The 13,832-nt window shown below is 36.5% G+C and overlaps 5 gene segments (V, D, J or C); all 5 read right to left on the reverse strand.

Annotated features, from left to right (window-relative positions):
• Positions 1 to 192: 192 nt before the first annotated feature.
• Positions 193 to 1,140, reverse strand: LOC130071552 (T cell receptor alpha variable 18-like). The segment is given in 2 exon segments: positions 193 to 694; positions 900 to 1,140. Coding segments are annotated over 2 exon segments (384 nt in total).
• Positions 1,141 to 2,991: 1,851 nt separating this feature from the next.
• Positions 2,992 to 3,781, reverse strand: LOC130071542 (T cell receptor alpha variable 38-2/delta variable 8-like). The segment is given in 2 exon segments: positions 2,992 to 3,357; positions 3,659 to 3,781. Coding segments are annotated over 2 exon segments (447 nt in total).
• A 4,283-nt stretch (positions 3,782 to 8,064) lies between these two features.
• On the reverse strand, positions 8,065 to 8,734 carry LOC130071581 (T cell receptor alpha variable 13-1-like). The segment is given in 2 exon segments: positions 8,065 to 8,438; positions 8,608 to 8,734. Coding segments are annotated over 2 exon segments (414 nt in total).
• LOC130071553 (T cell receptor alpha variable 30-like) lies at positions 8,665 to 9,322 on the reverse strand. The segment is given in 2 exon segments: positions 8,665 to 9,088; positions 9,198 to 9,322. Coding segments are annotated over 2 exon segments (384 nt in total).
• A 3,966-nt stretch (positions 9,323 to 13,288) lies between these two features.
• Positions 13,289 to 13,810, reverse strand: LOC130071551 (T cell receptor alpha variable 18-like). The segment is given in 2 exon segments: positions 13,289 to 13,622; positions 13,730 to 13,810. Coding segments are annotated over 2 exon segments (384 nt in total).
• Between the last annotated feature and the right edge of the window lie 22 nt (positions 13,811 to 13,832).

Raw genomic sequence — 13,832 nt, forward strand, 5'->3', positions numbered from 1 at the left:
TAGTTAATGCATTGACTAACATTAACAAAAAATAAATAAATAAATTAGCAATACATTTGTTAACATTGTTTAACGTTAATTAAATACAACTGTTCATTGTTAGTTCATGTTAGCTCAGGTCGATTAAATAATATTAACAGATTTAACTTTTGATTTTAATAATGTATTGGTAAATTGGTAAATGATGTTAAAAAATGTAGTTAACTAAAGTTAACAAATGGAACTTTCTTGTAAAATGTTCCCCAAATAGTACTAGCGTGATTTAGAACAGATGTGGTAAAAATGTATATTCAAAAGGATGCAGTGTTTGTATAGTATTTGTATATTTTTCAGTACTTAAGAACACTTTGTCAAGCCAGATTCAGGTTTTTGTACGGCACTGACGGGTTTCCTCTCACTGTGGGCTTCAACGCACAGTAGTACACTGCAGAGTCGGATACTTTCACAGAGGAGATCTCCAGATCCATAGAGGTTTTCTTTTCATTTAATTTCACTGACATGCCAGCCTGCATGATTTCAGACTCCCCGCTGTTTTTCAGTATCAGAAGAAGGAAATGTGGACTTGACCTTAGATATTGACGATACCAGTACAAAGAAAGGGCTGAAGAGTAGTTGCAAGACAACGTGACTTTATCCCCACTCTTCCCATAAACCTCAGTTTGGACAGGAGTGATGACATCTTCACAACCACCACCTGAAAAAGAGAAATGAGTATTTGTAAATGTAGGTTCATTATGGTCTTATACAGTATTTTCCGTGATCTCGGAATCTCTTGAATCTGACCTCTGGAGGATTTATTGTACATGCAGAGATTATAAAGATCTCATAATGAAAAATCTGAAAAGTTTGTGGTTACAAGATGGAAGTTATTAAATATAATCAAATATTGAGCTACTCACCTCCGAATGTAGATAGAAAGCTAAGTAAACAGAGTAACATTGTTCAGGCCGATGCTTTGACTGACAGCTCAGTTTGTAGCTAATCTATTTCAAAACCACATCCTCAGGATGGCCTAGATGGTGTCAAAACACTAAAGCCCCTCCTACTGACCCCAAACACACATGTTTTAGGTTTAGAGTTGGGGGTCCACCTTTTAGAGACAGCCCATAAATTATTAGCAGAACAAACTTGAGAAATTGAAGGTGAATATTCTGATTTTATTTTATAATTTTATTTTTATTTTATACCATACAAACTAACAGCAAACTAACTCAACTCAAAGCCAAACTTATATAGAAAGTGGGGTCTCTAGACTAAAATTTTGAAACATGATGTGACTATCCGCAGGAGACAGACACTAAAATGAATGTTTTAGTATGTTTGAGTGACATATGTTTCATACCTGTAGCTTATTGTGGGTTCAAACTCTAATACTAACAATGATGGCATTTTCCATAGTGATGACATTTTCAGATGGATGTTTAAAGGGATAGTTCACCCACAAATGAAAAGTATGTCATTAGTTAGGCCTACTAACCCTTGTGTCATTCCACATCTGTAAGTTCATCTTCGGAACACAAATGAAGATATTTTTAATGAAATCCAAAAGGTTTCTGTCACTCCAATCCAACGCAACTACCACTTTCAAGGTCCAGAAAGGTAGGAAAGACATCATTTAAGTAATCCATGTGACTCCAGTGGTCTAACCTCAATTTTATGAAGCAAAGTGAGTGCTTTGTTTGTGCAAAAAATATAATTTACCACTTTTTTATCCAAAGCATGTTCACGCAACAATGTCAGCTCTCATGTGAACAAACAACGCATGCGTCGTGATGCTCTCGTGAACGCGCGTTGCAGATCAATATTTTTGTAAATAAAGTGGTAAATTATGTTTTTTTTTTAGCAAACAAAGCACTCGCGTCGCTTCATACAATTGAGGTTTAACCACTGGAGTCACATGGATTACTTTACCGATGTCTGCCTTTCTGGACCTTGAATGTGTAAGTTGCGTCGAAACTCTGTGGAGGGATAGAAAGCTCTCGGTTTTCATTAAAAATATCTTTCTTTGTGTTCCAAAGATGAACGAAGGTCTTACGGATGTGGAACGACACAAGGGTGAGTAATTAATGACAGAATTTACTTTTTTTGGTAGAACTAATTTAAGATTTAGGTCAATATTAAGATAGAAACAGCACTGGATATCTATGATCTGCTTTTCAACACATTGTTGTGTTCACAGTACATGTGCTGCTTCATTAAATCTTTTATTTTGGGGGGTTTTGGCTACTGTATCAGTCGCAGGTGTTACCACATACAGTAATGGTTACGTCTTGGTTTGGCTAATACTTTGATGTTTTTGAGTTCAAAGTATGTGTGTTTTTGTACAGGTTCTCTTAAATTTTGTATCACTGGGTCTTTCCAAAGAGCACAGTAATAGAGAGCAGAATCTTTCAGAGCAACTGCTTTGATAATCAGTTCAGTGGATGTTCTGTTTGTAGATGATTCAAAATGACGATCTGGTATATTACTTGTGCCGTCTCTTGATCGCGCACCTTTCCACAGTAAATACTGTGGCTCACTGTTAGGAAACTGTCTATACCAATAAAGATCGACATATTCTCTGCTCGTTTCATATGAGCAACTTAATGTCACCGGTTCCATTTCATCTCTAATAATAACAGCTTCATTTGGTCCAATGCGATCATCAAGAGCAACTGGAAAGGAAATAAAAATTGTTATTTGAAAGCTTTGTGATAAATTCTGATTTATTAAGCTTTGAAATTATACGTTCATGTTACAAATTCAAATACATTTTAGGCTATATCAAATACCTGATGTAGCAATGAGAATTAGAACTAGCGATCTCCTCATCCTGAATTTACTGATCAGTTGTGTGCTTCTGTTTATAATATCTTGAGGTGATAGTCTTAAGTGGTTGATAGTACAACATTTCAACTTTATGCACATGCTTATGTTGTTGAGTCTTGAAAAGTGCTGCCCTCTTGTGGTGTGTGTGCAGACTCTTTGGTCTCCTGTTTTCTAACATCTAAACCTTTTAGCTTTGAGCAGGTTTTTGTATGGTGTTCATGGTGTTTCCTGCCACTGTGGGCTGCAGTGCACAGTAATACATTGCAGAATCCGCCACATCTGCAGGGAAGATTTCCAGATTCACCATCTTGTTTGCTTTATCAACTGAGGCTGTCAGCCGAGGATGAGGAGGTGTAGCGGTCTGCATTTGTCCCGACTCCATGATCAGAATCAGGAATTCCGGTGGGGTATTGTTGAGGTGTTGTCGATACCACTGTAGATTATTCATTGACACAGTGTACTGGTATTCACAAGAAATAGTCACTTTTTCATTGTCCTTTGTATGGACAGCAGGAGATGTTGGATTAATGCTGTCTTGTATACTGGCACCTGCGAAGAATGTTGAATTAGCATTTTAAAGCAAATCAACTCACATTTATTTGTAAAACTCTTTTTTAGTTTCAAAGCTTTACAGAAATAAACATGAAAATAACAGCATTGCAAAAAAAAAAAAAAAAAAAATTTAGCTATAAAGCAGCTTTATAGAATGCAACACTATTCAGCTCAATTTAATACATTATTGATTTAATTCAGTTCATTCATTTCAATGTTGTAAAGCCACTAAAGTAAGCATTAAATATGCACTGGTAATGTAGAAAGAAGGTAAATGCATGTAGAACAGAAATCTTACCAATAAATGCCATTAAAACTATTAACAAACAGAAAGACATTGTTTTAAACGATGGTTTCCTCACTGAGCTTTGCAGAACTGCCATAACAGAATCCTTCAGACAACTGAAGCTCCCAGTCAGTGCTTTCAACAACCAATCACAGTGCAGTGATGTCACTGGCAGTATCACCAGATGCTAGACTCTAGTTAGGGCTGTTACAAACTCTTATGTTCTTGTCATCTCCAGTGGCCTAAAGTAAATGTGCAATTCAATTCATATTAATTTTGTATAGCACTTTTCAGAATACATATACAACCCCAAATCAGAAAAAGTCGGGACATTTTGTAAAATGCAATAAAATCAAGAATCTGTTATTTGTTCATTCTTTTTAACCTTTTTTTTTAACTGACAAAAGTACAAAGAAAAGTTTTCCAATGTTTTCACTGACCAACATAATTGTATTTTGTAAATATGAACAAATTTTTATTTTGATGACTGCAACACACCCCAAAAAAGTTGGGACAGAGACATGTTTACCACTGTGTCACATCACCTTTGCTTTTAATTACACTTTTTAATCATTTGGGAGTTGAGGATACTAATTGTTGGAGTTTTGCTAGTGGAATATTTGCCCAATCTTGTCTGATACAAGACAGCCTCTCAACAGTCTGTGGTCATCATTGCCTGATTCTCCTTTTCATGATGGGTCATCATATACATTTTCCATAAGAGACATATCTGGACTGCAGTAAACAGGCAGGCACATCCCTTCTATGGTGCAGAGTGTCTAGAAACCACTCAGTTGTAGCACGTGTAGAATGAGGCCTGGCATTGTCTTGCTTCCCAGGAAAGATGTCATCTTGATGGCAGTTTATGTACAATCCAAATATATGCCTCCATGTCAATGGTACCTTCACAAAAATGCAAGTTACCCATAACGCTTGCACTGATACACCCCAATACCAGGACAGATGTTTGCTTTTGCACCTGTCGCTGGTGAAAGTCTGGTTGGTCCCTTTCGTCTTTGGGACTGAGAACTCGATTCCATTTTCTCCCAAAAACAAGCTGAAACATGGATTCATCTGACAACAGCAGACATTTCCACTTTCTTCTAGACCATCTGAGATGAGCTCATGCCCAGAGAACTCGCCGGCATCTCCACATAGAACTGATGTAAAGCTTTCTCCTTGCGTAACAGAGATTCAAGTGGCATTTCTTGATGCAGCGTCAGACTGTGTTCAGTGAAAATGGTTTTCCAAATTACTTCTGAGCACTTGTGGCTGTATTTGACAGAGTAGCATGATGGTATCTTATGCAATGCCATCTGCGGGCTCAAAGGTCACACACATTCAACAGAGGTCTACTGCCTTACCCAACACAGACTGAGATTTCTCTGGATTCCCTGAATCTTGTGACAATATTATGTTTGGAAGACGTTGAAAGGCATAAATGCTTTGCAATCTTGCATTGAGAAATGTGATTTTTTTAATTGTTTGACAATTCTCTCAAGATATTTGGCACAAAGTGATGAGCCATGCCCCACCTTTGCTTAACAAGACTGAGAAGCACTTTTACACCCAAACATGAAACCCTCAACTATTACCAATTCACCTGCTCATTGTGGACTGTTTCAAAATAGTTGGATAATCTAATTTGGATAATTTTTTCACTTTTTTTTTTTTTGGTCTCTGTCCCAATGTTTTTGGGGTGTGTTGCAGCCATCAAAATCAAAATTTGTTCATATTTACAAAATACAATTACGGTATGTTGGTCAGTGAAAACATTGGAAAACGTTTCCTTGTATTTTTGTCAGCTAATAAAAGGTTAAATAGAATGAACAAATCACAGATTCTTGATTTTATTGCATTTTACAAAATGTCCCAACTTTTTCTGATTTGGGGTTGTAGTTTCAAAGCAGCTTTACATAAAATGCATGTGTCTACATTACAATTTAGAGTGATCTGTTATCAGAGGTTATACTGTGTCCAAATATACAAATCACGCAGTTAGCTAGCAATGTATTAATTTAAGGCAGAAACAATGAGCTCATTTAAGTCATTATTTCAAGTTGTGAAAATAATGATTACAATATATAGAAATTTAGCACTGGTGATTCAGAGTTTGTGTCATCTGTAGTCCTCACAGGAGTTGAAGTCTTCTCTTCACAGGTGTTAGGGCAATTCATTTAAAATAGGGCATTATGTAAATTAATGTAGTCGATGTTTACCAGCTCCAGAACTTTGTATAGGGCAGTTTTAAGTGCTGTCCATAGCAAAATAAAACATCACAATCAAATGATGATAGATTTCAAATTGCTGTTGCGTTACTGGCCTATGACATTTTAGGTTATACATTGGTAGGACAGAAGTCAGAAGTTTTAATCTATGGCAAAGACTATTTTATTTTTATATTTTCCCCAGGTAAATTAGTGTAATTTTGTTGATCCAGAACATTTTATGATATATTATATAACATTATATATTATTGATATTATGTTGATTTACCATATGTATATAGATACATATTTATATTGTATTATTAAAACATTTTAAGTATAAAATATGTATGTATCATTTTGTAATAAAATTTACTATATTTTATATATACTGTTTATATTTGTTTTTATATATCAGCAGTGTTTTATCACACACTCTTAAAAATGAAGGTTCTTTATTGGCATTGATGGTCTCATTAAGAACCTTAAACATTCATGTAAACTTTCCATTGCACAAAAGTTCCTTTACAGTAAAAAAAAAGAAGAAAAAAAAGGTTCAGATTATTAAAAATGTCTTCGCTCAAAAGGAAACCATGCTTCTTTTAAGACCTGTTCAGTGAAAGGTTCTTTGTGGAGCCAAAAATGGTTCTTCAATTGCATCACTGCGAAGAAAAACGAAACCTTTAAGAACCTTTATCTTTAAGAGTGTATACAGACAATGAGAGTGGCAACAAACTGTAATATGTGGGCTGCGAAGTTCAGGTTTTTGTTAGAAAACTCAATATCCTGTTTTCACAGTGGGCCTCAAAGCACAGAAGTACACAGAAGAGTCAGACAGATGAAGGTTCTGGACAGTCAGTGTAATTCGTCTTGCTGCAGAATCCAGCAGGGACTGAAATCGCTTGTTGGGGAAGTCTTTGGAATTACTTCCATTTCCAAGATTGTGTCTTACTAATATATATTCTGGAGGTAAATGCTTAGTTTGCCTGTACCACAGCAGAGCAGGCATTGTGTCTGTTGTATTATATTCACACTTCAGGGTTACAGTCTTTCCCATGCAAGCTGAAATTATTGTTGTTGGCTGACGTACAGTATGTTGTCCTCTGCAATCTGTGGAGAGCACATAAGATTATTTAACTCATACTGCCTCTCACAACACATTCTCAAACAGCATTTTCTAAAAAGAATGAAATTAATAAAAACCTGCTACATCACCTAGACAGAATATAACAATAAGGATATCCCTCAGCCAAGTTCTCATGATTGACCAAAATCAATCTGCTATAGAACTAAAACAATAGCTAAATGCCTGTTCAGCCTCTGAACTCTCAGGTTTGTGTATCCTTTCACACAACATAACTGACTTTCATTGTAGATCAAGACTCTGGGTGCTCCCTGCTGGTATAATGTAATAATGCAGAATCATTCTCATGATCATTTCATGAACTTCTCTCTAAATCAGACTCAGGACTAAGAGAAAGCTTAGAAAGACAAAAAAAGTTCAAACATAGGCCTATTTAAACATAAAGTAAAACAAATTAATTTCAGAAACCAAGAAATTATGTTCACAGTGACAATTTAGTACTCTGGTCAACTTGGTCAAAATATTTGACCATAATATTGGTTAACCTTGCTGAAATATACTTTCTTTTTTTTTTGCTAATCGAACTGGTTCTTGCTTTTGTTTTCTTTCATTCAATGTTTAGTGTTTTCATATAAAACATGTTTGTGTAGTCTTTAAAAGAATAAATATCATCACAAATAATATTGGGTGACCTTCCACCAAAATGGAGAACAGAAATGAATACATGCAATAATAAAAGACAGAATTAAACTGACTCTATTTTTATAAACACATTTTTTGCCACTTAGATGACAGTGTTATTTTTTTATATTTTCACTGTTTGATATGATATCATAAAGCCTCAAAAACATATTTCACAAGTTTGTCCGGCCAGTGTCGTGAGCCTAATGGACCACTAGATGGCAGATTAATCTTAAAATTGATGAACTTTATGATTGTCTCTTTTTCCTAATGATAGTCTTTATATTTTCTAATATACATATTGTTAGGGCTATTACACTGTTATATTGTTTGAGTGTTGCAATATCTTAAGTGGTTGAAGGAGGATTACATGGTAGGAGTTCAGGAGATCATGTTTGTTTTTCAGAGCCTTGAAAGCATTTGTTTTTCGTGAAAGGAACTGTTTGTTATGGGTCTATATCTTTTCTACTATGTTTAGGCAGGTTTTTGTACCGTGTTCTAGTGTTTCCTGTCACTGTGGGCTCCAGGGCACAGTAATACAGAGCAGAGTCTGATACTTTAGCAGAGGAGATGATCAGATCCACACGGTTTTTCTTTTCATTTAGTCTCACAGAAAACCGAGAATCCAGATTCTCTGCACTCTGGACCCGTCCAGAGGTTTGGAGAATTAATAAAATATATTCAGGAGCTGATTTGGGATACTGGCGGTACCAATGCAAACTAATTGCTGTTGAGTAGCTACAGGACAAAGCGATACTGTCACCCTCCTCATGAAAGACCTCAGTTTCGTCTGATGTAATGAGACTCTCAAACCTTCCATCTGAAAATGATGATAAAAAATTTAGAAAAATATACTCTGTACTATAAAAACACATATTGTTTTAATTTGGCTTAAGTCTGACATAATTTACAGAGTAATCATATTCAAATATGGTATATTATGAAGACAAACAAATAATGTTGACTAAGCAATATTGAGTTATACTCACTCCCAACAGCACAGAGCAGGATAATTGTGATGAGCAGCATTATGCTGAAATGGCACGTCTGTGATGGCACTTGAGCTCTTTAAAGCAGCTTAAGCTCCTCCCCCTAAGTAAGCGTGAATAATGGGCATGATAAACTCTCATGCTGTTAGGTTTTTGTACAGTAATGTTTGATTTCCTGTCACTGTGGTCTGCAGAGCGCAGAAATACAGTGCTGAGTCCTGTACTGTGGAAGAAGGGATTTCCAAATCTATACGATTTTTCTCCACGTTCAGTTTTCCTGACAGGCGCTCGTCTGAACTCTGTATTACTTTTCCAGAGCTTTGTAGGATGAGCATGAGGAAATGAGGAGCTGAACTGTGATGCTGTCGATACCAAAGAAGACTATATGCCGAGGAATACCTACAGGATAGTGTCATGTTCTCGTTCTCATTTGCATGCACTTCTGTGTGTTCTGAGGTAATGGCATCTGCAAGAGTGACATCTTAAAAAAAAAAAGGAGAAATATGTTGATTTCCACAGCTCAATTGGCATTTAAAGAAGCATATTTTTAGTAATACAGTCACACACACTAAAGGAAAAAATGTATTTACCTGCAACGGTTAAGATCCAAATGACTATGTACAGCAACATTGTGAGCCCTAAGCAGAGCAAAACAAAGTAACAAGACAAGTGACAAATCTGAAGTCTCCTCTGGAAGCTCCGCCTCCTTCCTTAGTTTGACATTTGTACAATCTTATGTTGTTTGAAGTATTTCTCTACTTTTTATATGTATAAGCAAGCCATCCACAGACCTGTAGCGATTATTGATAAATTGTCTAATGGCAGTTATTCAATCTAATAGCAATTATTTGAGATGAATGCAATACATGTGCAGTAAAAATTTCAATAACATTCAGCCAAAGAATATAAAACACTGTTGAAAAGTACATTAAAGGTACAATATGTAGGATTTTTCACCACCAGGGGTCGCTAACCTCTTACAATAACAAAGGCGTATATATCGATGACGCAAAGCATTAAGCGAAATTATGGATCTTGTCGTCAAGCTGATGGATCTTTTATGGATGAGTGAATACATGCTTGTAACATGACTGTGGTATGAAGCAGGGCGCGATTGCTAATGAGAGACGTATACCAGTGCCACAAGCGAGTCCCACGGATATAAAGGAATAAGGACATTTCATTCTACCGAACTACATGCAAGTGCTGAATTAATACTCTCACAGGTCAGTTTATTAGACGAAGAATTATACTTGAGGTAACACAGCGCTGTTTCACTTGCTCTAACAGTTACACTATCACACTAAACGGCATTTGAGTGTGTTGAATGTTGTTAGTTAGGTTTGTTGGCTATATGAGACTAGCAAATCGAAGTTAGTCGCGAACAAAGTCTGCTTGCCATGGTCCATAATGTTTGAACAAAACAACAAAAGCGTGAGCGTCCTGCTAGGTGGACATAACCATAGTCGCCATGGTTACTATGACAGTACGAGAGGAAACCGAGGGTAATGCGGATATGACACCATTGACTGGCGACTCCTCATCCCAGCTCACACGTCCCGTTTCCTTGGTTAAAATCACAATTTTCTCACGATTTACAAATAGTTGGAAACATTTGGGATATTGTAAGTAGTAATCAACTAAACAAAATATATAACATTGGCCTAGTGGCCAAAATCCTACATATTGTACCTTTAAGTTAGTCAAAGGTATTCATTTCCTACAAAATTAATTTGTGTGGGTTTAATCATCTGCATTATTATATTATATTATATTATATTATATTATATTATATTATAGATTTTCACAGCATTAAAGTAAATCATGTAGGCCTATTTTATTATAATTTTTGTATTATAAGATTCCAAGTCATAAAATGACTTATTTTACACTGTAAGTAACATAAAAAAAAAAAACAGAATTAACTCGCAACTATTTGTATGACAATTAATCAGCCCGAAATTCATGATCATCAGGCCTTCAGGTTTACACAGTAAATTTGTAATCTTCCATTTTCCGGGTGTGACCACATCTCTTGCTGCTCAGACTATTATTTACTGTAGGGAAGAAAACTTCCCTTTTTGGTTTGAACGTGAGTTTTTGTACAGCCTGATAAAAACTGTACTGTACAAATTGTGAAGGACACTGCTTCCCACTACTGTGTGAAGTGTAGTACAGTACAATACTGCTTCTTCTAGCACACAGTAGTGGGAAGCAGTGTCCTCCGGCTTTAGATTGTTAATGATGAGAAAAGGGGATGTCTTTGAAGTTGCAGAATCATAGTGAGGAGGATCTATGCTTTGAAAGCCAGTCTCTGATCGTGCACCCTTATACAGTAAAACTCACGTGCCTGTCTTGGGATCTACCCCAAAAGAGCAAAATATGAGAGCTGCTTTATTCATACAAGCATGTGAGAGTAGCAGATTCCCACTCTCTACCAGTGATAGTTTTGGTCTTTGTTGCAATTTCAGCACAGAAAGTGATTTCTGCAAAAAACATCAATAGACATACCAAGAAAATGCTAAACTGTTTGTTAGATGTTGAAGTAATAGTGTTTTTGTACCTGCCAGCAATGTGATACAGATGAGAAGTGATGTAGACATCTCCAAATTGTACAGTAATTATACCATTGAGCAGCGAATCCTTTGATTGTTCTGTCAGTTTCTTATAAATGCAAGGGCATTACAAGTAAGGGCATTATTGTTAGTGTTTGATTGGCTCATCCCATCATGACAGTATGTTACCACATCACAATGCAGAATGATGCAGCCCCATTATCCAAACACAAAAACAGTAGTTGGCGACAAGTGACTGGAATTTCTTTGAGTGAGTCAAGTCAAGTCACCTTTATTTATTTAGCGCTTTTTACAAAACAGATTGTTTAAAAAAGCAGCTTTATAGAGATAACAGGAAAATAATACAACAAAGTTTCTTTCCAGAAGAAAATAGCGTCACAGTCCTGCTTAAATACAATACGATTTTTGTAATAAAATATCCAAAAATGACTTGCACAGTATGATATATTTCCTGCAGTTGTGTACTTACAATATCCCAAAAGTTCCCAAAGATATTTAATTTCAGAGAAATTAATTTTAAATAATTGCTCGTCCCTGTTCACTTGTCGCCTGTCAATGACGTAATATCCGAGTTATCCCTGGTTTCCGCTTAGTAACCTGCCATAGTAACCATGGCGACAGACGTGGACAACTTTTTCGTTCAAACATTAATGGACCATGCATGGCAAGCAGTAGTGATGGCAAGATGAGGCTTCCTGAACCACTGAGACCTCGCAGTCCATTGCTTCACCCAAAGGTTCATTACTCGAAGCTTCATTCAGCATTGCTCACTAGTGACACCTAGCTACTGTGCAAAGAAATTGCAGGCAAATTAATTCATTCTGAACCAATGACCCGCCCCCCTCCCGCACTGTTTTATTTATTTATCTTCTTCTAAATATGAGTTAATGTCTCTGTAACCTTTCATTTGCAATAATAAAGAGATCTGTGCAGACATTTGTCCATTGCCTGGGTATGAAATAAAACGTGTATATTTCTCTGTCTGCATTTACTTGTACAGAGACAACTGTCACACACAATTAATTAATTATTCCAAAAAAATATTGAATAGGGACAGTATGAACAACAAAAGTGACTGTGTTGAGTGCAGTGCTTATGGTGGAGGGACTCGAGGAAGTGTAATAAAGTAAACTGCAGTAAACACCACAGTTTGGGGTGGATGATGGAAGGATTGCAATAGATTTTTATTGAGAAAATGAATTTTTTGAAGTGTTGGGGTCTAGACAATTCCTCTTCTTGGACAAAACCTCACCAGCCTTGGAAAAATATCCTTTCACAAGGAACAGAGGATGCAGGGGAACATAAAATGTCAGTGCCAGCGGGTATAAATGAAGATACTGATGCTTCTGTTGAGCCCAGACAGGGGAGGATCTCCTCTTTCTTGCTGGCTCCATTACCATGAAAAAGGAAGATGTCATAAAAAGCAAACAAATCCAAAAGGGCAATCCAAATTAAAAAGCAGTCCAGTCCAGATCCAAAAATCTAAGCTACCAAAAATCCAAAGCAATCCAAATAATCTTATCTAATTAATATAACAAGACTATAATATAGCTACTATAATTAATAATAACAATTATTCATTATTATTAATAACTATTCTAACCTGATATAATGTAATAATATACAGCCCTAACACATATATGACACAATAACGACAATGAGATTTCTCTAACTCTGACTCTACTACATATGCTTCTACTACTCCTGCAACACCCAGAAGGTGGCGCGAGTTTCGAACCCCCTTTATCCGGAAGCGACACTCAGACCGAACCGATGACGTATCCACACAAACCGAGGCCTCGTTTGTCATTAATCACGTGATTTTCACGTTAACAACACAGGCCTCGAATCGCGGCTTCATCTGGCACGCCCATTTTTTCTCGACACAAGCTCCGACGCCTCGGTTCAACTGTCACATCACTACCTACCTGATGTAAACATTTCAGCCTAGGTTAGGCCTACATGCAACTCTTTGTTTATTTCCAACAGGTGTTACCATATCCTGCAATTGGGCTCTGGGGGTTATAAAGAAAAAAAATGTGGTTTGATATTAATTTGATAACTTACTGTTCAAAGCAAGTTTTCTGAGTGAGTTTTTGTAAAGCCTGCCAGGCATTTTGTATCACTGGGCTGCTACTCTTAGAGCACAGTAATACAGAGCTGAATCTGACAGAGTTACAGTTGTAATGGTCAGTGAGGTGGATGTCTGGGATGTAGTTGATCCAAATCGACGGTCTGGTATATTCTCATATGTCTCTGATCCTCCACCTTTCACCAGCACAAATTGTGGCTGTGTGTTAGAAAACTGTCTGTACCAATAAAGGAGAACATAGCTGCTGCTTGAATAGTATGTACACTCCAGTGTCACTGAATCTCCTTCTGTACTAATAACGCTGGTCCTCTGGTCACTGGGTCCAATCCGATCCTGACAGATAACACCTGGAGGGGAATTGTTTTAATAATATACATTTGTTTAAATTAAGATGTATAGATATTTAAAGATCTGAATAAGCATGCAAATTATGTATTGGAACTTTGGATTGTACCTGATACTATAAGGAGAATCACCAGATATTTTTCTATTTGTTGACTGGCCATTTGGACTCTTTCCATGATCACATCAGATAAGTCTTAATGTTTCTTTCTTGA

This window comes from Rhinichthys klamathensis, unplaced genomic scaffold, assembly GCF_029890125.1.
Source record: "Rhinichthys klamathensis goyatoka isolate OS25496 unplaced genomic scaffold, OSU_Roscu_1.1 h1tg000446l_1, whole genome shotgun sequence".
In the NCBI taxonomy this organism is placed as follows: domain Eukaryota; kingdom Metazoa; phylum Chordata; class Actinopteri; order Cypriniformes; family Leuciscidae; genus Rhinichthys; species Rhinichthys klamathensis.